The sequence below is a fragment of the Bombina bombina genome, chromosome 7, assembly GCF_027579735.1.
Source record: "Bombina bombina isolate aBomBom1 chromosome 7, aBomBom1.pri, whole genome shotgun sequence".
Taxonomy (NCBI): Eukaryota; Metazoa; Chordata; class Amphibia; order Anura; family Bombinatoridae; genus Bombina; species Bombina bombina.
This window is the reverse complement of record NC_069505.1, coordinates 555,959,118-555,980,641: the sequence shown is the minus strand read 5'-3', so window position 1 is coordinate 555,980,641 and position 21,524 is coordinate 555,959,118. Positions and strand designations below refer to the sequence as shown.

Below are 21,524 nucleotides of genomic sequence, written 5' to 3'. Positions count from 1 at the left end.
TGTACAGGCAACATCTCCACGGAGATGGCTAAGAGTTTTTTTGGTGTTTAAATGTAGTTTTTATTCTTCTATCAAGTGTTTATTATTTTAAAATAGTGCTGGTATGTACTATTTACTCTGAAACAGAAAAGGATGAAGATTTCTGTTTGTAAGAGGAAGATGATTTTAGCAGACAGTAACTAAAATCGGTTGCTGTTTCCACATAGGACTGTTGAGATGAAGTAACTTCAGTTGGGGGAAACAGTTAGCAGACTTTTCTGCTTAAGGTATGACTAGCCATATTTCTAACAAGACTGTGTAATGCTGGAAGGCTGTCATTTCCCCTCATGGGGACCGGTAAGCCATTTTCTTAGTCAAAAACAAACAGAATAAAGGGCTTATTATGGGCTAAAAAACTGGTAGACATTTTTATGGGCTAAATCGATTGCTTTATTTGTGCATATTATTCAAATTTAGGCTAACAATTGACATTTATAATCTTGGGGAACGTTTATAAAACGGCAGGCACTGTATTGAACACCTTTTTCAGTCAGGGGGCCTTTCTAGTCATAGACTGAGCCTCATTTTCGCGCCATTAATGCGCAGTTGTTTTTTGAGAACAGGGCATGCAGATGCATGTGTGTGGATCTAAGAATCTCTGAAAAAGCTTTTAGAAGGCGTCATTTGGTATCGTATTCCCCTCAGGGCTTGGCTGGGTCTTAGCAAAGACTGTATCTGGGACTGTATAGGGGTTAAAGTGAAAAACGGCTCCGGTTCCGTTATTTTAAGGGTTAAAGCTCTGAAATTTGGTGTGCAATACTTGTAAGGCTTTAAGACACTGTGGTGAAAATTTGGTAATTTTTGAACAATTCCTTCATACTTTTTCACATATTCAGTAATAAAGTGTTTTCTGTTTGAAATTTAAAGTGACAGTAACGGTTTTATTTTAAAACGTTTTTTGTGCATTGTTGACAAGTTTAAGCCTGTTTAACATGTCTATACCTTCAGATAAGCTATGTTCTATATGTATGAAAGCCAATGTGTCTCCCCATTTAAATTTATGTGATAATTGTGCCATAGCGTCCAAACAAAGTAAGGACAGTACGGCCACAAATAATGATATTGCCCAAGATGATTCCTCAAATGAGGGGAGTAAACATGATACTACATCATCTCCTACTGTGTCTACACCAGTTTTGCCCATGCAGGAGGCCCCTAGTACATCTAGTGCGCCAATACTTATTACCATGCAACAATTAACGGCTGTAATGGATAACTCCATAGCAAATCTTTTATCCAAAATGCCTACTTATCAGAGAAAGCGCAATTGCTCTGTTTTAAACACTGAAGAGCAAGAGGACGCTGATGATAATTGTTCTGTCATACCCTCACACCAATCTGAAGGGGCCATGAGGGAGGTTTGTCTGAGGGAGAAATTTCAGATTCAGGAAAAATTTCTCATCAAGCTGAACCTGATGTTGTGACATTTAAATTTAAATTAGAACATCTCCGCGCACTGCTTAAGGATGTGTTATCTACTCTGGATGATTGTGACAATTTGGTCATTCCAGAGAAATTATGCAAGATGGACAGGTTCCTAGAGGTTCCGGTGCCCCCCGACGCTTTTCCTATACCCAAGCGGGTGGCGGACATAGTAAATAAAGAGTGGGAAAAGCCCGGCATACCTTTTGTTCCTCCCCCTATATTTAAGAAATTATTTCCTATGGTCGACCCCAGAAAGGACTTATGGCAGACAGTCCCCAAGGTCGAGGGGGCAGTTTCTACTCTAAACAAACGCACTACTATTCCTATCGAAGATAGTTGTGCTTTCAAAGATCCTATGGATAAAAAATTGGAAGGTTTGCTTAAAAAGATTTTTGTACAGCAAGGCTACCTTCTACAACCAATTTCATGCATTGTTCCTGTCACTACGGCAGCGTGGTTCTGGTTCGAGGAACTAGAAAAGTCGCTCAGTAGAGAAACTCCATATGAGGAGGTTATGGACAGAGTTCACGCACTTAAATTGGCTAACTCTTTTATTTTAGATGCCGCTTTGCAATTAGCAAAATTAGCGGCGAAAAATTCAGGGTTTGCTATTGTGGCGCGCAGAGCGCTTTGGCTAAAGTCTTGGTCAGCGGATGTGTCATCCAAGACAAAATTACTTAACATTCCTTTCAAAGGTAAAACTTTATTTGGACCTGATTTGAAAGAGATTATTTCAGACATCAGTGGGGGAAAGGGCCATGCCCTTCCACAGGATAGATCTTTTAAGGCTAAAAATAAGCCTAATTTTCGTCCCTTTCGCAGAAATGGACCAGCCTCTAATTCTGCATCCTCTAAACAAGAGGGTAATGCCTCACAACCCAAACCAGCCTGGAAACCAATGCAAGGCTGGAACAAAGGTAAGCAGGCCAAGAAACCTGCCACTGCTAACAAGACAGCATGAAGGAGTAGCCCCCGATCCGGAACCGGATCTGGTGGGGGGCAGACTCTCTCTCTTTGCTCAGGCTTGGGCAAGAGATGTTCAGGATCCTTGGGCGCTAGAAATAGTTTCTCAAGGTTATCTCCTGGAATTCAAGGAACTACCCCCAAGGGGAAGGTTCCACAAGTCTCTCTTATCCTCAAACCAAATAAAGAGACAGGCATTCTTACATTGTGTAGAAGACCTGTTAAAGTTGGGAGTGATACACCCAGTTCCAATAAAGGAACAAGGAATGGGATTTTATTCCAATCTGTTCGTAGTTCCCAAAAAAGAGGGAACGTTCAGACCAATTTTGGATTTGAAGATCCTAAACAAATTTCTCAGGGTACCATCGTTCAAGATGGAAACTATTCGAACGATTCTACCCACCATCCAGGAAAATCAATTTATGACTACCGTGGATCTAAAGGATGCATACCTACATATCCCTATCCACAAGGAACATCATCAGTTCCTAAGGTTCGCTTTTCTGGACAAACATTACCAGTTTGTGGCTCTTCCATTCGGATTAGCCACTGCTCCAAGGATTTTCACAAAGGTGCTAGGGTCCCTTCTAGCGGTTCTAAGACCAAGGGGCATTGCAGTAGTACCTTACTTGGACGACATTCTAATACAAGCGTCGTCTCTGTCAAAGGCAAAGGCTCATACGGACATCGTTCTAGCCTTTCTCACATCTCACGGATGGAAGGTGAACAAAGAAAAGAGTTCTCTGTCCCCGTCAACAAGAGTTCCCTTCTTGGGAACAATAATAGATTCCTTAGAAATGAGGATTTTTCTGACAGAGGTCAGAAAATCAAAACTTCTAAGCTCTTGTCAAGTGCTTCATTCTGTTCCTCGTCCTTCCATAGCGCAGTGCATGGAAGTAATAGGATTGATGGTTGCAACAATGGACATAGTTCCTTTTGCACGAATTCATCTAAGACCATTACAGCTGTGCATGCTCAAACAGTGGAATGGGGATTATACAGACTTGTCTCCAATGATTCAAGTAGATCAAAAGACCAGAGATTCACTCCGTTGGTGGCTGACCCTGGACCATCTGTCCCAGGGAATGAGCTTCCGCAGGCCAGAGTGGGTCATTGTCACGACCGACGCCAGTCTAGTGGGCTGGGGTGCGGTCTGGGAATCCCTGAAAGCTCAGGGTCTATGGTCTCGGGAAGAGTCTCTTCTCCCGATAAACATTCTGGAACTGAGAGTGATATTCAATGCTCTCAAAGCTTGGCCTCAACTAGCAAAGGCCAAATTCTTAAGGTTCCAATCAGACAACATGACGACTGTTGCTTATATCAATCATCAAGGGGGAACAAAGAGTTCCCTGGCGATGAAAGAAGTGACCAAAATAATTCAATGGGCGGAGGATCACTCCTGCCACTTGTCTGCGATCCACATCCCAGGAGTGGAAAATTGGGAAGCGGATTTTCTGAGTCGTCAGACATTTCATCCGGGGGAGTGGGAACTCCATCCGGAAATCTTTGCCCAAATAACTCAATTATGGGGCATTCCAGACATGGATCTGATGGCGTCTCGTCAGAACTTCAAGGTTCCTTGCTACGGGTCCAGATCCAGGGATCCCAAGGCGACTCTAGTAGATGCACTAGTAGCACCTTGGACTTTCAACCTAGCTTACGTATTCCCACCGTTTCCTCTCATTCCCAGGCTGGTAGCCAGGATCAATCAGGAGAGGGCCTCGGTGATCTTGATAGCTCCTGCGTGGCCGCGCAGGACTTGGTATGCAGACCTGGTGAATATGTCATCGGCTCCACCATGGAAGCTACCTTTGAGACAGGACCTTCTTGTTCAAGGTCCATTCGAACACCCAAATCTGGTCTCCCTCCAACTGACGGCTTGGAGATTGAACGCTTGATTCTATCAAAGCGTGGGTTTTCAGATTCGGTGATAGATACTCTGGTTCAGGCCAGAAAACCTGTAACTAGAAAAATTTACCATAAAATATGGAAAAAATATATCTGTTGGTGTGAATCCAAGGGATTCTCATGGAATAAGATAAAAATTCCTAAGATTCTCTCCTTTCTTCAAGAAGGTTTGGAGAAAGGATTATCTGCAAGTTCCCTAAAGGGACAGATCTCTGCTTTATCTGTCTTACTACACAAAAGACTGGCAGCTGTGCCAGATGTTCAAGCATTTGTTCAGGCTCTGGTTAGGATCAAGCCTGTTTACAGACCTTTGACTCCTCCCTGGAGTCTAAATCTAGTTCTTTCAGTTCTTCAAGGGGTTCCGTTTGAACCCTTACATTCCATAGATATTAAGTTACTATCTTGGAAAGTTTTGTTTTTGGTTGCAATTTCTTCTGCTAGAAGAGTTTCAGAGTTATCTGCTCTACAGTGTTCTCCTCCTTATCTGGTGTTCCATGCAGATAAGGTGGTTTTGCGTACTAAGCCTGGTTTTCTTCCTTGTTTGTTGTTTATTCTGGTAAAAGGAGAGGTCAAAAAGCGACTTCTACCTCTCTTTCCTTTTGGCTTAGAAGCATCATCCGATTGGCTTATGAGACTGCCGGACGGCAGCCTCCTGAAAGAATCACAGCTCACTCCACTAGGGCTGTGGCTTCCACATGGGCCTTCAAGAACGAGGCTTCTGTTGACCAGATATGTAAGGCAGCGACTTGGTCTTCACTGCACACTTTTGCCAAATTTTACAAATTTGATACTTTTGCTTCTTCGGAGGCTATTTTTGGGAGAAAGGTTTTGCAAGCTGTGGTTCCTTCCGTTTAGGTGACCTGATTTGCTCCCTCCCTTCATCCGTGTCCTAAAGCTTTGGTATTGGTTCCCACAAGTAAGGATGACGCCGTGGACCTGACACACCAATGTTGGAGAAAACAGAATTTATGCTTACCTGATAAATTACTTTCTCCAACGGTGTGTCCGGTCCACGGCCCGCCCTGGTTTTTTAATCAGGTCTGATGAATTATTTTCTCTAACTACAGTCACCACGGTATCATATGGTTTCTCCTATATATATTTCCTCCTGTCCGTCGGTCGAATGACTGGGGTGGGCAGAGCCTAGGAGGGATCATGTGACCAGCTTTGCTGGGACTCTTTGCCATTTCCTGTTGGGGAAGAGAATATCCCACAAGTAAGGATGACGCCGTGGACCGGACACACCGTTGGAGAAAGTAATTTATCAGGTAAGCATAAATTCTGTTTTTTGTCGCCGAACCAAAAAGGCAAATCGATGCAATTATAGGGCTGCTTGAACAATACGGTGGGGTCTCGGGATATAGAACAAAATTTTCAAAATCAAAAACTATGTGGCTCAAAGAGAACCCTGGGGGCTCACAAACTTATCAGTTCATAGAAACTAAAACCCTGGAATACCTGGGCTTAAAATTTTTGGCAAACACAACAGATTGGTATAAAGATAACTTTGGTACAATATTAGAGGATAGTAGAGATTAAAATCCTGGGCATCACTCCCGGTATCGCTGTCAGGAAAAAATTTCTCTTTTTAAGATGTTCATTATTCCTAAGATTCTCTATACGTTAAGGATGCTTCCTCTTTTAATAAATAGAAACGACTTGAGTCGTTTTAACCAATCATTAAGGTTGTTCCTATGGAGTGGGAGAAAACCAAGGTTGAAATTAACTAAATTATATCAGCCCTATAGTAAAGGGGGGCTGGCCTTACCCAACTTAGAGCGCTATAACCAAGCGGCAATTCTACGCTTCCCCCTTGATTGGTTATCAAGGTCCTTTCTATATTCTGAGTCCTTAGAGAACCAAGTTTGTTCTCCGCTATCTTTAAATTATGTATTATGCGCCACAAACAGAGAGATAGGAAAGAGTCTCTTGGTACACCCTTTGTATAGGGATATAATAAAAGTATGGAGAAACTTATCTATCAGTATTGGAATGAGGCAAAATATCTCAAAATGGATGCCAATAATCGGCAACCCTCACTTTCCTTTAGGTAATACATATGATATCTTCAAGAAATGGTCACCAGAGAGACCATTGGTAGTGAGTGATTTTTATGATTATACCACAAATAAACTGTATACATTTGATAAGTTTCAAGAAAAATTTCCCGCAGTACAAAAGAAACACATGTTCTATTTTCTACAAGCTAAGGATTATATTTTTATGTTGAGTAAACTGGCTCCTCAGTTGTGGAGAGCTCACCCTCTGGTTGATGTTGCAAAGGTTAGGAAAGGTCTGTTATCTTTTATTTATAAACTCCTGCTGTCTTTAGATGAAAACTCAGCAATAACGGAATTGGTATCTTATTGGACAACAGTGGTTGACTTCCCTAACTTGGAAAAAATACTCTTGAAAAGTCTAATCACCACCCAAAAGTTACTCCCTTCATCTTACCATAGAGAAACTCAATTCAGAATATTACATAGAGACTACTTAATTCCATGTAGAGTGGCAAAATGGAATAAGAAAGTGCTTAATTGTTGCTCTAAATGCCACTGATGATCCAGATTTAATTCACTTGATATGGAATTGCCCTAAACTAAACCAGTTTTGGAAGAAACTGGAATATTTTTTCTCTACTATACTTAAAAGGAAAATTTACTTAACAAAAGAATCTATCTTTTTCTTTAGATCCCATCTTTCGTGGGACAGAGACATTAATTTCCTAGTGGTGGCATTAACAATTATTAGAACACTCATTTTTAGATACTGGATCATAGATAAAATTCCTTCTATAGCGGAAATAAGGAAACTACTATCAGATGTAGTAATTAAAGCAGCCTACGATCTTCAGGGGAAAAGTTCTGTAACATCTGGAAGCTTTTTGTTTGCTCCCAGGGCAATGATTTTGTATATTATATAGAACAAATTATAAATATCAAGTTAAATTAGGTCTATAGATCGGTCGAGATGGGAGACGGGGGGGGGGGGGGGAGTTAGAGAAGGACCCCTTTTTTTCTTTTCTTTTTTTTTTCATGTGTGTGTGCCCAGGAAGATATTAGTGTTTTTTTTTTGTTTTTTTTCTCTATTTCTTTCTCTGCTTAACTAGAATATAAGAGAGGGTCATATGTTTGATGTATATGCTAATTTTTTAGCTTGTTTCCTTTTTCTGTTAATTTTTCCTGCTGTACAGAATCTTGCTTGTCATATGTAATATGTTTTATATATATTAATATAATAAAAATTATTAAAAAAAATAATAAAATTTTTTATTTTCCCCATAGGAATCAATGGAGCTGCGTTAGGAGCTAAACGCTGCTTTTTTGCAGGTGTTAGGTTTTTTTTCAGCCGGCTCTCCCTCATTGATTCCTATGAGGAAATCGTGCATGAGCACGTACGACCAGCTCACCTCTAACGTAAGCAGCGCTGGTATTGAGGTGAGATGTGGAGCAAAATTTTGCTAAACGCTCACTTCTTGTCTTTTAACGCCGGGTTTGTAAATATGTTTTATCTTTATTAGTTCTCTCACATAATATCAGTAATGTGTTTTATCTTTATTAGTTCTCTCATATAATATCAGTAATAATGTGTTTTATCTTTATTAGTTCTCTCACATAATATCAGTAATGTGTTTTATCTTTATTAGTTCTCTCATATAATATCAGTAATAATGTGTTTTATCTTTATTAGTTCTCTCACATAATATCAGTAATAATGTGTTTTATCTTTATTAGTCCTCTCACATAATATCAGTAATAATGTGTTTTATCTTTATTAGTTCTCTCACATAATATCAGTAATAATGTGTTTTGTCTTTATTAGTTCTCTCACATATCAGTAATAATGTTTTATCTTTATTAGTTCTCTCACATAATATAAGTAATATTGTGTGTTATCTTTATTAGTTCTCTCACATAATATCAGTAATAATGTGCTTTATCTTTATTAGTTCTCTCACATAATATCAGTAATAATGTGCTTTATCTTTATTAGTTCTCTGACATAATATCAGTAATAATGTGCTTTATCTTTATTAGTTCTCTCACATAATATCAGTGATAATGTGTTTTATCTTTATTAGTTCTCTCACAAGTGAAGGTTTCCGGTCACCAATCGGACACTGTGACAAAGCTTCACTGCCGGGTGTACGGGTTTTACCCTAAAGCTGTGGATGTCAAGTGGGTGAAGAACGGAGAAATCGATTTAATGTCAGAGGAGGCAGCACAGGTCCTCCCCAACCCTGATGGGACCTATCAGCTCAGGGTTACTGTGGAGGTGATACCTAAGGACGGGGACAGTTTCTCCTGTCATGTGGATCACAGCAGCCTGAAGAAGCCACTTACTGTGCTTTGGGGTGAGTGTTACCAATAACGGGAGTAATGAGAAGCTTAGAAGCACCAGTGAGGGGTAAATTAGATTCCTCAGCCGTTTATTTCTATTACTTGTAACTGCTGTGAGATACTAGACTGTGAGGTGTCATTTACAGGAACTATATAAGTAATAGAACTGAACTAAATTATTACTGGTTATGTGTAAGCAGCACCCAGAACTTCTACTGCAAGTATAAAATAATTATGTGTATGTTACATGTGACCGTCACTAACAAATGTCCTTATTGTCACACAGACATATAGGTACACCACTGGGTGGTCACTGAACAAAAAGATGACAAAATATTGTTGTATAAAACTTACATTGAACATTCTAGTCCCCACTCCCCATCTGACCACTCCCAGTTTGTTCAGTAAATAGAGATGCCTATTTGTCATGACATGAGCCCTCATTCCAAACCAGAAAAATATAAAAAAACAGAGGGGCGCCTCATGTGTGGTATCGTCAGGATAAGAAAAAACTTCAAATCCTATGAAAGCCAAATGTGTACTCACATACTCCAAAAGCACACTTATGTGCTGGTAGTTGCAGGCTGCAGATTTACACAGGTGTGACAGCTCACCCACAATCAAAGGCAGTTTCTTAGTATTGATATACTGGAAGAACAACAAAAAGACATGCACTACATGTGCAGATCATCCAGGATACAATTGCAATAGTTATGATAAGTTTCCAAAAATGGGTACTCACATTTTAGGCGAGCACACCAATGTGCTAGTAGGAACAGGCTGGCAATTTGGAGAGGTATGTCAGCTCACCTCTTGAACTCCCGGCTCAGATGTGTATCCAAAATGTGGCAGCTCCACAATGTTATTGTTAAATATTAAGGCAGGTAGGATAGTCAGATGAATATGTCCACTCAATATAGTGATAAAATAAAAGCAATTTTTATTTAAAAACAAAGTTCATAAAACAACACCGTGGTGTTAAAAAAGTGGACAAGGGGTGTTAACAGTGACCCCATTTAACATGCAACGCGTTTCTCGGTTATACAACCGTTTCCTCAGGCATATAGTAATACATCCTACTCCTAGCTCTGCCTTATATCAACTAGCTGACATGCAAACACATCTCATTAGGATGAGAAACTCCCTAATTGATCCTGTGGGCTCTCAGAGTTGTTAACCATTGTGAGCTCTCAGAATTTTTAACCATTCGTATTGCCTGTCAGCTCCCTCACATTCCCTTTCATATTAATACAACACTTCCTCCTCTATATCCTCTCATTGTGCATGATGTATTTTCTTGAAACAAAACCATACTATGTGGTGTTATGATGGTATGATGTAGTAATTTGATGCAGTGATAATGAATTATGTCCAATATAGTAATGGCATCGATCTAATTCCTATTGTGGTGTATTTACATAATCGGTCATATTGTACCCATACCCTATCTCTAATTATGTGCCAATCTTAACCGTCATGTTACAGACTAACTCCAGTTTCGCACCAACCTTGACCGTCAGTGATCTGGCTTGTGTGAGTTCCGATGTGTTAATGACCGGTGATCCGATCAGACAGATTACACTTCGCTGTTATTCCCTAGTAATATGGAAATTTAAACCTGAATGCATTTAATTGCATCGATAAATAATTATATACTATCATACTAATTTTGTTATGTTCAGATGGCCTTTAGATACTCAAACGCATTCATACATCGATTTAGTGCACAAATATTAGCCAAAGAATTTAACAACGATAGTGACGTTCAATAGACAGAGGCATGACCCTGCACACACCCCTCTACTACAATAGGCCAATCTTAAAGAAACATTGTCTCTATGACAACACTAGAGCTCAGCAGCCTATCAGTACTCAGCTGAGCCGGCAACACGGAAATAGGTCGTTCAGGTTTAAATTTCCATATTACTAGGGAATAACAGCGAAGTGTAATCTGTCTGATCGGATCACCGGTCATTAACACATCGGAACTCACACAAGCCAGATCACTGACGGTCAAGGTTGGTGCGAAACTGGAGTTAGTCTGTAACATGACGGTTAAGATTGGCACATAATTAGAGATAGGGTATGGGTACAATATGACCGATTATGTAAATACACCACAATAGGAATTAGATCAATGCCATTACTATATTGGACATAATTCATTATCACTGCATCAAATTACTACATCATACCATCATAACACCACATAGTATGGTTTTGTTTTAAGAAAATACATCATGCACAATGAGAGGATATAGAGGAGGAAGTGTTGTATTAATATGAAAGGGAATGTGAGGGAGCTGACAGGCAATACGAATGGTTAAAAATTCTGAGAGCTCACAATGGTTAACAACTCTGAGACCCACAGGATCAATTAGGGAGTTTCTCATCCTAATGAGATGTGTTTGCATGTCAGCTAGTTGATATAAGGCAGAGCTAGGAGTAGGATGTATTACTATATGCCTGAGGAAACGGTTGTATAACCGAGAAATGCGTTGCATGTTAAAGGGGGTCACTGTTAACACCCCTTGTCCACTTTTTTAACACCACAGTGTTGTTTTATGAACTTTGTTTTTAAATAAAAATTGCTTTTATTTTATCACTATATTGAGTGGACATATTCATCTGACTATCCTACCTGCCTTAATATTTAACAATAACATTGTGGAGCTGCCACATTTTGGATACACATCTGAGCCGGGAGTTCAAGAGGTGAGCTGACATACCTCTCCAAATTGCCAGCCTGTTCCTACTAGCACATTGGTGTGCTCGCCTAAAATGTGAGTACCCATTTTTGGAAACTTATCAGAACTATTGCAATTGTATCCTGGATGATCTGCACATGTAGTGCATGTCTTTTTGTTGTTCTTCCAGTATATCAATACTAAGAAACTGCCTTTGATTGTGGGTGAGCTGTCACACCTGTGTAAATCTGCAGCCTGCAACTACCAGCACATAAGTGTGCTTTTGGAGTATGTGAGTACACATTTGGCTTTCATATGATTTGAAGTTTTTTCTTATCCTGACGATACCACACATGAGGCGCCCCTCTGTTTTTTTATATTTTTCTTAGTATACCTGGACCAGTCAGTGAGGAGGAGGCAGCCATCTTGGACATCTATTCACTCTTGTACATAAAGAGGACTTTTTGTATGTTTATATTTGAAGGAAATCCTCTAGTAGAATATTGTGTTGTATATATAAATTACATAACAACGCATTGTTATTATTACATTGTATAACAACGCATTGCTATTACAAACTGCTATATATGAATTACTCTGAATTGTACCAAATTTAGCAATTGGTTTTCCTTGTATACAGCCTTTTTGTATTCCTATTAGGATATCCTTGTATATAGCCATCATGTATTCTTAATCATACTTGGATTGGCACTGCTTGTTATATTTACTGTGAATTCATCTACACTAGCGCCCCCTATCTGTGACTAGAGCACACATTTTTTTTCTCATTCCAAACCCTCAGCTCTTATACAAAGTCTTTTGTATGGTTTGTCTCAGAGTGATCAGACAAAGTCATTCCAATCCATTTGCAAACCCAGTGACAGCACAATTATCAAAAAACACTATTGCTGTTACACAATATTAAAGGGCCATAATACTCAAATGTTTAAACACTTGAAAGTGATGCAGCATAGCTGTAAAAAGCTGACTAGAAAATATCACCTGAACAACTCTATGTAAAAAAAAGATATTTTACCTCAAAAGTTCCTCAGTAGCCACATCCCATCCCGGGACAGCTGAAAGGCTGAGCCTCGTGCACTCTCATGTTATTTCCCTATTCAGTGTAACAATGAAATCTCATGAGATCACAGTAAAAGAGTTCATTACCTCAGCACTGCTGATGCTGATTGGCTGCTGTTCATTTCTTAATTTTTTTATTTATTTTTTACCTGCAGCTGGGAGCAGCTGAGTATAACTTTTTACACAGAACTTACTCTGCTGAGCTGAGGAGATTGTGAGGTAAAATATCTTCCTTTTTTACATAGAGATGCTCAGGTGATATTTTCCTGTCAGCTTTTTACAGTTATACTGCATCAGTTTCAAGTGATTTAGCATATGAGTATTATGTCCCTTTAAGGTAGCGCCACATCACACATAACATATGCAGTCATAGACAGAAATAAATATAATAATCCTATGTAGTCTAAGAGGCAGTGAAATTAAAATAATACAAAAGTGATATAAAAGCTTTAAAGTCTGTTCCAAAAAGAGTGCACTAGAACAATATCGTAGACAGTCTGTGTAAAAAAGAGAGAGGAACAGATACTTATTCTCCTTTTGGGATGTCCATATCCTTTGTGTCCACCATGCAGCTCCCTTCCAAAACACTAGTGTGATCTCTGTGGAAAAAAGCAGCAGGGTAAAAGGAATCTATAGATACAGAAGTGGTGGAGCGCAAGAAGGGGGACACAACGATCTAAGTGCAGATTTTAAAAGTTCCACTTTATTATAAAACAAATAAAATGATGTACACTTACAAGATGCACCCTCAAACATGTGAGGTAGGCAACAGCAAAAGCAATATAGATGTACACAGCGTGAGTACAATCATGATCCACAGGCTGCAATATGCTGATAATCAAAATATTCCTTTTTAAATTGGTGAATATACACAGTTTATATTGCCCACTAGAAATGTATGGGGTTAAGATGGTATTTAGATGGCATACGTCATTTATAGAGCGTTCCCCCAAGTAGTCACAAAGGGATAACTCTTTAAAACAATGGAGGGAGTGTCGCTGGGTCAGTGGTAGTGCTGTAAATTAGCCAGCTCCAGAACCACTGCTACACACAGCTCACCTGCGTCCTCTGGTGCGTAAAATGGTCGTGGCCTAACGCGTTTTGCTTGGCTCCTCCCAGCTTCTTCAGAGGCGATGCCCATCCTCTTATCCAGCATGCCTTTATGGACGGACCCCCCCAATTATCACAAGCTTTTTACGTGTGATTGTGCAGTGATAATTCCAGATGTACTGTGCATGGGGACAATACAGCAGCGTTATTACAATCCATTAGTAAACCCAGTGACAACCCACTTAACACCATCTTTTTATGTGCAATTGTGGTGTGATAGCCCCCCCTTTACAAATTCACCGTAGTTGGACCTTCAGACTTCTCAAATGCTATTGGTACTCCAAATCCTCTGCCCTGCTATAGAACGTATTTAGCAACATTCTGCACGCCGACCCGCCCAAAGGGCCCACAAACAAAAAATCGTCCAAATAATGGACCACAGACGACAGACCCGAAAGTTCCCTGATGACCCACTCCAGAAAAGTGCTAAAGCTCTCAAATAGCGAACAAGAGAGAGAGCATCCCATGGGGAGGCAGAGGACAACAAAGAAAAAACCATCGAAGCAACATCCCAACAGCCTATGTGAAACTGGGTGGACGGGCAATAACCTGAAAGCCGCCTCAATGTCAACCTTCACCAATTAAGCATGTCTACCGGCCGACCGAACCAGCTCAATTGCCTTATCAAAAGAAGCATATTTTACCGAAACTAGTTCGGGAGGAATACCGTCGTTGACTGAATTCCCCCTTGGATAAGATAAGTCATGTATAAGCTGGAATTTGCCAGGCTCCCGTTTAGGAACCACCCCCAAAGGAGATATTCGCAAACCTAAGACAAAGAATAAAAAGGACCGGCCATCCTGCCCAACTCAACCTCTTTCATAAGCTTCTCGCGAACCACCTGAGGCCAATCCCTCGCAGACTTCAAATTGCCCGCAAAAAACTCCAACCCACCAACAGAGGGTATAATGAAACCAAACTCGAAACCATGAAGCAAAACAGATACCTTTTCCCAACAACCCCTTTTACTGCTGTAACGACATAACCAACACTCCATCCTTTCCACCCTGACCGGGGACACCCCCTTTTTAGGTAAATGAGACCTCCCAGGTCCTTTTTCCTTTTTTAAAACACTTAGCAAAGGCATGGTTTCCTCCACAACCCGAACATTCGCGTCTAAATTTGCCTGTAATTCTCCATTTGCATTGTCCCTCATTGAATGCAAAACAGAAACCCTTTCTGCCGTCCGCCGGTGAACCTGCTGTATTCGATCTGCCGGTCACAAACCGAAAGGGCTGCGAAGCCCTTAAAGGAGTCATTACTTTTAACCAGAGACCCATGTCACGGTCGTCCCATTTCATGTCGGGCTTCACGGCGAGACTTTGATGAAAGTGCTTGTCATACAGCCACAAAGCCATACATCAGTTGGGCAGCCGCGATCTCATCTAAGTAACAAAACAATGGAGCCCCTTGATCCGGGAATCTAGCTGCCATGACACTGGCGTAAATCACAAATGCCTGGAACCAGTTGTTAAAGGTTTGCAGCAACTTTTTGTATCTCTTCTTGTGCTCATCCTCTGCCTTTTTACTAGCCTCCTTCTTAGTATCATCAGGCACCTCAAATGACTGCTCTAAAGGCAGTAAAGAAAAGAGCTCTATATATTCCCTCCTACAGATTTTTTTTCCTTAATCTCCTTAGTGTAGCCCCAACAGACCTATTGAGCATAGGCATGACCTTGACAAAGCGGTATCCGCTACCCTAATGCCTATCTGCCCGTAACCACACTGACCCCACTTGTAGACTGGTCTGCCCAACAGAGGGAACAAACACATCCTGAACAACATTCCCTGTAGAGACCCCAGGTGCTCCAGACGTGGGAACCAGCGGCGCAGAGGCTGCTGCAGGCGCCCAAGCTCCAGCCGCTGTGGATTGAGGTGCCACATGAGACACGGAGGATTTAATCTTCCTCAACAGATCCCTCAAACCTTCTAGCAAATTCCCTGCCATTGTACTGCTCCCAGTTGCCTCAGTCACACCACCCAAAATACTTTCTGACATCGGCCCGTGGGCCTTCTGACCTGCCACATCCTGTGCATCCCGAAAGCTTGAATCCGTCCGCACTGCTCCCGCAGAAGCCGAAGTTCCTCCATCCAAACATGAACTCTCCCTGGGAACCTGTGAAACATTTGCACGATTAACCACATGGAAAGCCCCGCAACCCCTAAGGGCTGTCTCATGGGGCTGTAGTGGCAATACATCACCCACCAAACCCCTTGCCCTCTTTGGGCCAGGCATATTTAAATCTGAAGGCAGTTCTCGGATTCGCTCACTCACCTTGATGGTACCCCTGCCCAAATCTGCCGTAAAACTATCTCCTGCAAAAGACAGCCTATCTATATTACCTCCCCTCCTCATAGGCCTAGTAGATGCCCGTGTCCCAGCACTATATCCCAATCTACCCCTATACATGTGACCAAAACCCCCCACTGGTACCGTGTAATGATGTGCCCCGGCCTGCACTGGGCCGTCCCCAGGATCTAGCCTACTGGATTCTGTCCAGGATTCTGCCAGGCGGATGGAGTCCTCCTCTCCGCCGTCGATGGGACACAGTGCACCTTGCTGCTCAAGAGCTGCACCCCTGGGTGCTAGAAATTGGACCGGTCAGAGGAAAATCAACATTAGCACCCAACCAACATTCTCAGAAAAACTGTCACCAACTATAACATCGTCATGATGATGGGCCTTACTGAACCCCCCCCCAGCGATGAACCTAACCTCATCCTGGGTACAGATACTCCTGGGGAAGGAGGGACCATATCCTCACCATCTGAAGAGCTAGGGAAGTTCTCTATTACAACAGGCTCTGAACATACACTAGCAGTACCCTTCCCCCGAGGTTGCTTCCCCCACAGCAACTCTTTTCTTCTTAATATAAGGAGAGTCCACGGCTTCATTCCTTACTTGTGGGAAATACTGAACCTGGCCACCAGGAGGAGGTAAAGACACCTCAGCCAAAGGCTTAAATACCTCCCCCACTCCCCTCATGCCCCAGTCATTCTTTGCCTTTCGTCACAGGAGGTTGGCAGAGAAGTGTCAGAAGACCATTCAGCATCTCTTCTTTGTCTTCTTCGGTCCCATGGATGGAAGATAAATCTGGAGGCCATTGCAACTGTGCATGCTGAGGCAGTGAAACAGAGATCATTAATATCTGTCTCTACAGATTTCTCTAGACAACCGGTCGAGAGAATCTCTCTCTTGGTGGCTTTGTCCGGATCACCAGACCATCCTGGGTGATTGTGACTATGCATTTTTAATCAGCTACTAATTTTCCATGGTCTGAATAATTTGTGTTCAGTACAATACAAACACACTATATACTCCAATTGATAGTGTTGTTATTAGTAGCCATACTGGGCTGGGAGGTACTCTCTGCTAAGGGGAAAATACACTTGTTATATAACCCACACTGATTCTGCTAATTCTACATACCTTTGAGTTACAACACTCCAGAAAGGAGAATATAAAGTCAGTGTATCACGGAAACCGATAGAATTATTGTAGAACTACAATAACCCCTATATAGGGGAATTTAGGTATGAGAAAATATCGATACTGTTTGCATCAAGCATTGATACTGTTTTAGGGGGTATTTACTATTAACTTCTTAAAAGGGTATATATACTGTATATATGTTGTATAACCCACACTGATACTGTTAATACCCTATACCTTTAAGCTACAACACTCCAGAAAGGAGAATACAAAGTTGGTGTATCACTCAAAAGACAAAATTATCCCAGATTCACAATAACCCCTATGTAGGGGAATCTAAGTATGTGAAAATATTGATACTGTTTGCACCAAGCATTGATTCTGGTTTGGGGGATATTTTTTACTAAACCCCAACCATTTTTTGAGCTGCACACTCTAGGCCCTAACCATATATACATCATCACTATATTGACCTAGCTAATGCCAAGTATCTTTACATTATACAAGTGATTAACCCTAACACCTCTATTTGATTTTAAAGCACCCATTTTTTGAGATTCTTATAAAGTTTATTTTTTTAATTTCCTTTGTGGATATAAATCACCCATTATTAATATAACTTACAAGTGAGAGCAGAGTGCTTTATGTGTATACTTTTTTGCAACTATCCTTCAGTTGTATTGGTTACATTTCTTGTTTTATACACAGCACCTCGGGGCCCTTTATACTATATATAAGGCCAATTTTGGACAATTTAAAGGCCCAGTCTCACCTAAGTGATACTTAGTAGTGCCATCACTCCTTTTCCTTTATAGGGACACAAGTCTATCAGGATGGGGAGCTGTTTGGGGCGCCAAGAAGGCGCAGGGCCTGTGGACGCAGGAGGAGAGCTCCATCCCGATCAACATTCTAGTACTTTGGGCAATATTCAATGCTCTAAAGACTTGGCCCCTACTGGGTTTGTCCCAGTTTATCAGATTCCAATCTGATAATATAATCTCGGTGGCTTACATCAACCACCAGGGAGGAACGAGAAGCTCCCTAGCAATGAGGGAAGTATCTCTGATTCTGGAGTGGGCGGAGGCCCAGAACTGTTTGCTGTCAGCGATTCACATTCCGGGGGTGGACATCTGGGAAGCGGATTTTCTCAGCAGACAATCCTTTCATCTGGGGGAGTAGTCTCTCCACCCTGAGATGTTTGCAGAGATTTGCAACAGGTGGGGGACACCGGAAATAGATCTCATGGCATCCCATCTCAATACCAAGCTACCCAGATATGGGTTGAGGTCCAGGGATCCTCAGGCGGAGCTAATAGATGCATTAGCTGTGCCTTGGAGGTTCAATCTAATTTATCTTTTCCTGCCATTACCACTCCTTCCTCGAGTGGTGGCTCGAATCAAGCAGGAGCAGGTGTCAGTGATAACGATTTCTGTCGTGGCCACGAAGGATATGGTTCGCGGATCTAGTGGGATGTCATCTCCTCCGTGAAGGTTACCTTGCCGCAGGGATCTGCTGGAACAAGGCCCATTTGTTAATCAAAATGTAGATTCTCTGAGACTGACTGCGTGGAGATTAAACGCTTAGTCTTAGCCAAGAGAGGGTTTTCTGAGAGAGTTTTTGATACTCTCATTCAAGCTCGTAAAGCCGGTTACCCGTCACATCTATCATAAGGTGTGAACGACCTACTTATTCTGGTGTGAAGAGCATGGTTTGTCCTGGCACAAAGTCAAGATTACCAGGATTCTTTCTTTTCTCCAGGATGGACTGGAGAAAGGCCTCTCTGCTAGTTCCCTGAAGGGACAGATTTTGGCCCTGTCTGTCCTACACAAGAGGCTCGCTGAGCTTCCAGATGTACAGTCGTTTGTTAAGGCTCTGACTAGGATCAGACCTGTGTTTAGATCTAATACTCCGCCTTGGAGTTTAAATCTTGTTCTTAAGGTTTTGCAATGGGCTCCGTTTAATCCTATGCATAAGGTTGACATAAAATTGTTGTTTTTGAAAGTTCTTTTTCTGCTAGCTATTGCTTCTGCGCGCAGAGTCTCTGAGATTGCTGCCTTGCAATGCGACCCTCCTTATCTGGTGTTCCATGCTTATAAGGCTGTTCTTCAAACTAAGTTGGGTTTTCTTCCTAAGGTTGTGTAAGACCGCAACATCAATCAAGAGATTGTGGTTCCTTCCTTATGTCCTAATCCTCCTTCATTGAAGGAACGTTTGCTGCATAATTTGGATGTGGTTCGTGCCTTGAAGCTCTATCTTCAGGCTACAAAGGACTTTAGACAGACTTGTTCACTGTTTGTTGTCTATTCTGGGAAGCGTAAGGGTCAGAAGGCCTCTTCGACTTCCTTATCTTTTTGGTTGAGGAGTATTATCCGCTTAGCCTATGAGACAGCGGGCCATAAGCCTCCTCAGAGGATTACGGCGCATTCTATGAGAGCAGTGGCTTCCTCTTGGGCCTTCAAAAATGAGGCCTCTATGGATCAGATTTGTAAGGTGGCTACCTGGTCCTCCTTACATACTTTTTCTGAATTTTACAAGTTTGATGTTTTTGCTTCTGCAGAAGCAGACTTCGGGAGAGAGGTTTTGCAGGCTGTGCTGCCCTCAGATTAGGGGCCGCATTTCTTTTTACCCTCTAGAGCTTGGGTATAATTTCCCACAAGTAAGGAATGAAGCCGTGGACTCTCCTTATATTAAGAAGGAAAACATAAATTATGCTTACCAGATAATTTCATTTCTTTCTGTATAAGGAGAGTCCACGGCCCCCGCCCATATTCTCCAATGGGCGGCCCTAAATTTTATTTTGTTCTTCTGGCACCATTTATACCCTGATAATTTCTCCTACTGTTCCTTGTTCCCTCCGCAGAATGACTGGGTGATGAGGGAAGTGGGGGGAGGTATTTAAGCCTTTGGCTGGGGTGTCTTTGCCTCCACCTTATACAGAAGCAAATAAAATAATCTGGTAAACATAATTTATATCAGGATAGTTGTAGCAGTTGTAGCCACTCATTCACAATTATTTGATATAATTGTTGCAATCTGCTAAAAATATATAAAGGTATATAATTGATATAATTTGATATTTCCCTTTATATATTTTTAGCAGATTGCAACAATTATATCAAATTATATCAAATAATTGCGAGTGAGTGGCTACAACTGCTACAACTATCCTGATACTTGCAGGAACATTACAATTAATTGTTCAACCCATTCTTTAGCTATTGATTAACTTTGATATTAGAGTGGTTGCAACTCAGAATTTTATACAATTAATCAATTAAGTATTCATGTATTCATTTATTTTATGACTGATGTTTTATCTTTCTCACTCTTGACATATATTTTACAAGGTTGGCCAACCAATTTCGAATAAGTTTTTTTTATAGGAACACATTATACCATTGACACTTTTTCTTATATATTTTACACTGCTTCTCAGTTGAATAAATTTTGATATTACAATTTACTTATTGCTTTTGACTCTTTCCTTATGGGGTATTAGCTTTGAGCGCTAAAAGTATTATCTTTCACAAACATGTGTCTCACATACTACAGTGACAGCACATGAGCACAATGTTATCAGTTAGTGGTGGTCATGTGACATCAGTGTGACTTACAGTACAGACCTCACTAGATATGTGCCCAGAGCTCAGTAACCTGTCTGTGTCTCACATACTACAGTGACAGCACATGAGCACAATGTTATCAGTTAGTGCTGGTCATGTGACATCAGTGTGACTTACACAGTACAGACCTCACTAGATATGTGCCCAGAGCTCAGTAACCTGTCTGTGTCTCACATACTACAGTGACAGCACATGAGCACAATGTTATCAGTTAGTGCTGGTCATGTGACATCAGTGTGACTGACTTACAATACAGACCTCACTAGATATGTGCCCAGAGCTCAGTAACCTGTCTGTGTCTCACATACTACAGTGACAGCACATGAGCACAATGTTATCAGTTAGTGCTAGTCATGTGACATCAGTGTGACTTACAGTACAGACCTCACTAGATATGTGCCCAGCGCTCAGTAACCTGTCTGTGTCTCACATACTACAGTGACAGCACATGAGCACAATGTTATCAGTTAGTGCTGGTCATGTGACATCAGTGTGACTTACTGACTTACAGTACAGACCTCACTAGATATGTGCCCAGAGCTCAGTAACCTGTCTGTGTCTCACATACTACAGTGACAGCACATGAGCACAATGTTATCAGTTAGTGCTGGTCATGTGACATCAGTGTGACTTACTGACTTACAGTACAGACCTCACTAGATATGTGCCCAGAGCTCAGTAACCTGTCTGTGTCTCACATACTACAGTGACAGCACATGAGCACAATGTTATCAGTTAGTGCTGGTCATGTGACATCAGTGTGACTTACTGACTTACAGTACAGACCTCACTAGATATGTGCCCAGAGCTCAGTAACCTGTCTGTGTCTGACATACTACAGTGACAGCACATGAGCACAATGTTATCAGTTAGTGCTGGTCATGTGACATCAGTGTGACTTACTGACTTACAGTAT

General features: G+C 41.3%; 1 protein-coding gene across 1 annotated transcript in view; it reads left to right on the top strand.

The window, feature by feature from the left end:
- Positions 1-21,524, top strand: part of LOC128667033 (H-2 class I histocompatibility antigen, Q9 alpha chain) — a 554,857-nt gene that overhangs the window by 142,936 nt on the left and 390,397 nt on the right. Inside the window, exon 4 of the mRNA XM_053721895.1 lies at positions 8,417-8,689. Within this exon, the coding sequence (XP_053577870.1) occupies positions 8,417-8,689 (273 nt within the window). The remainder of the gene's footprint in view (positions 1-8,416; positions 8,690-21,524) is intronic.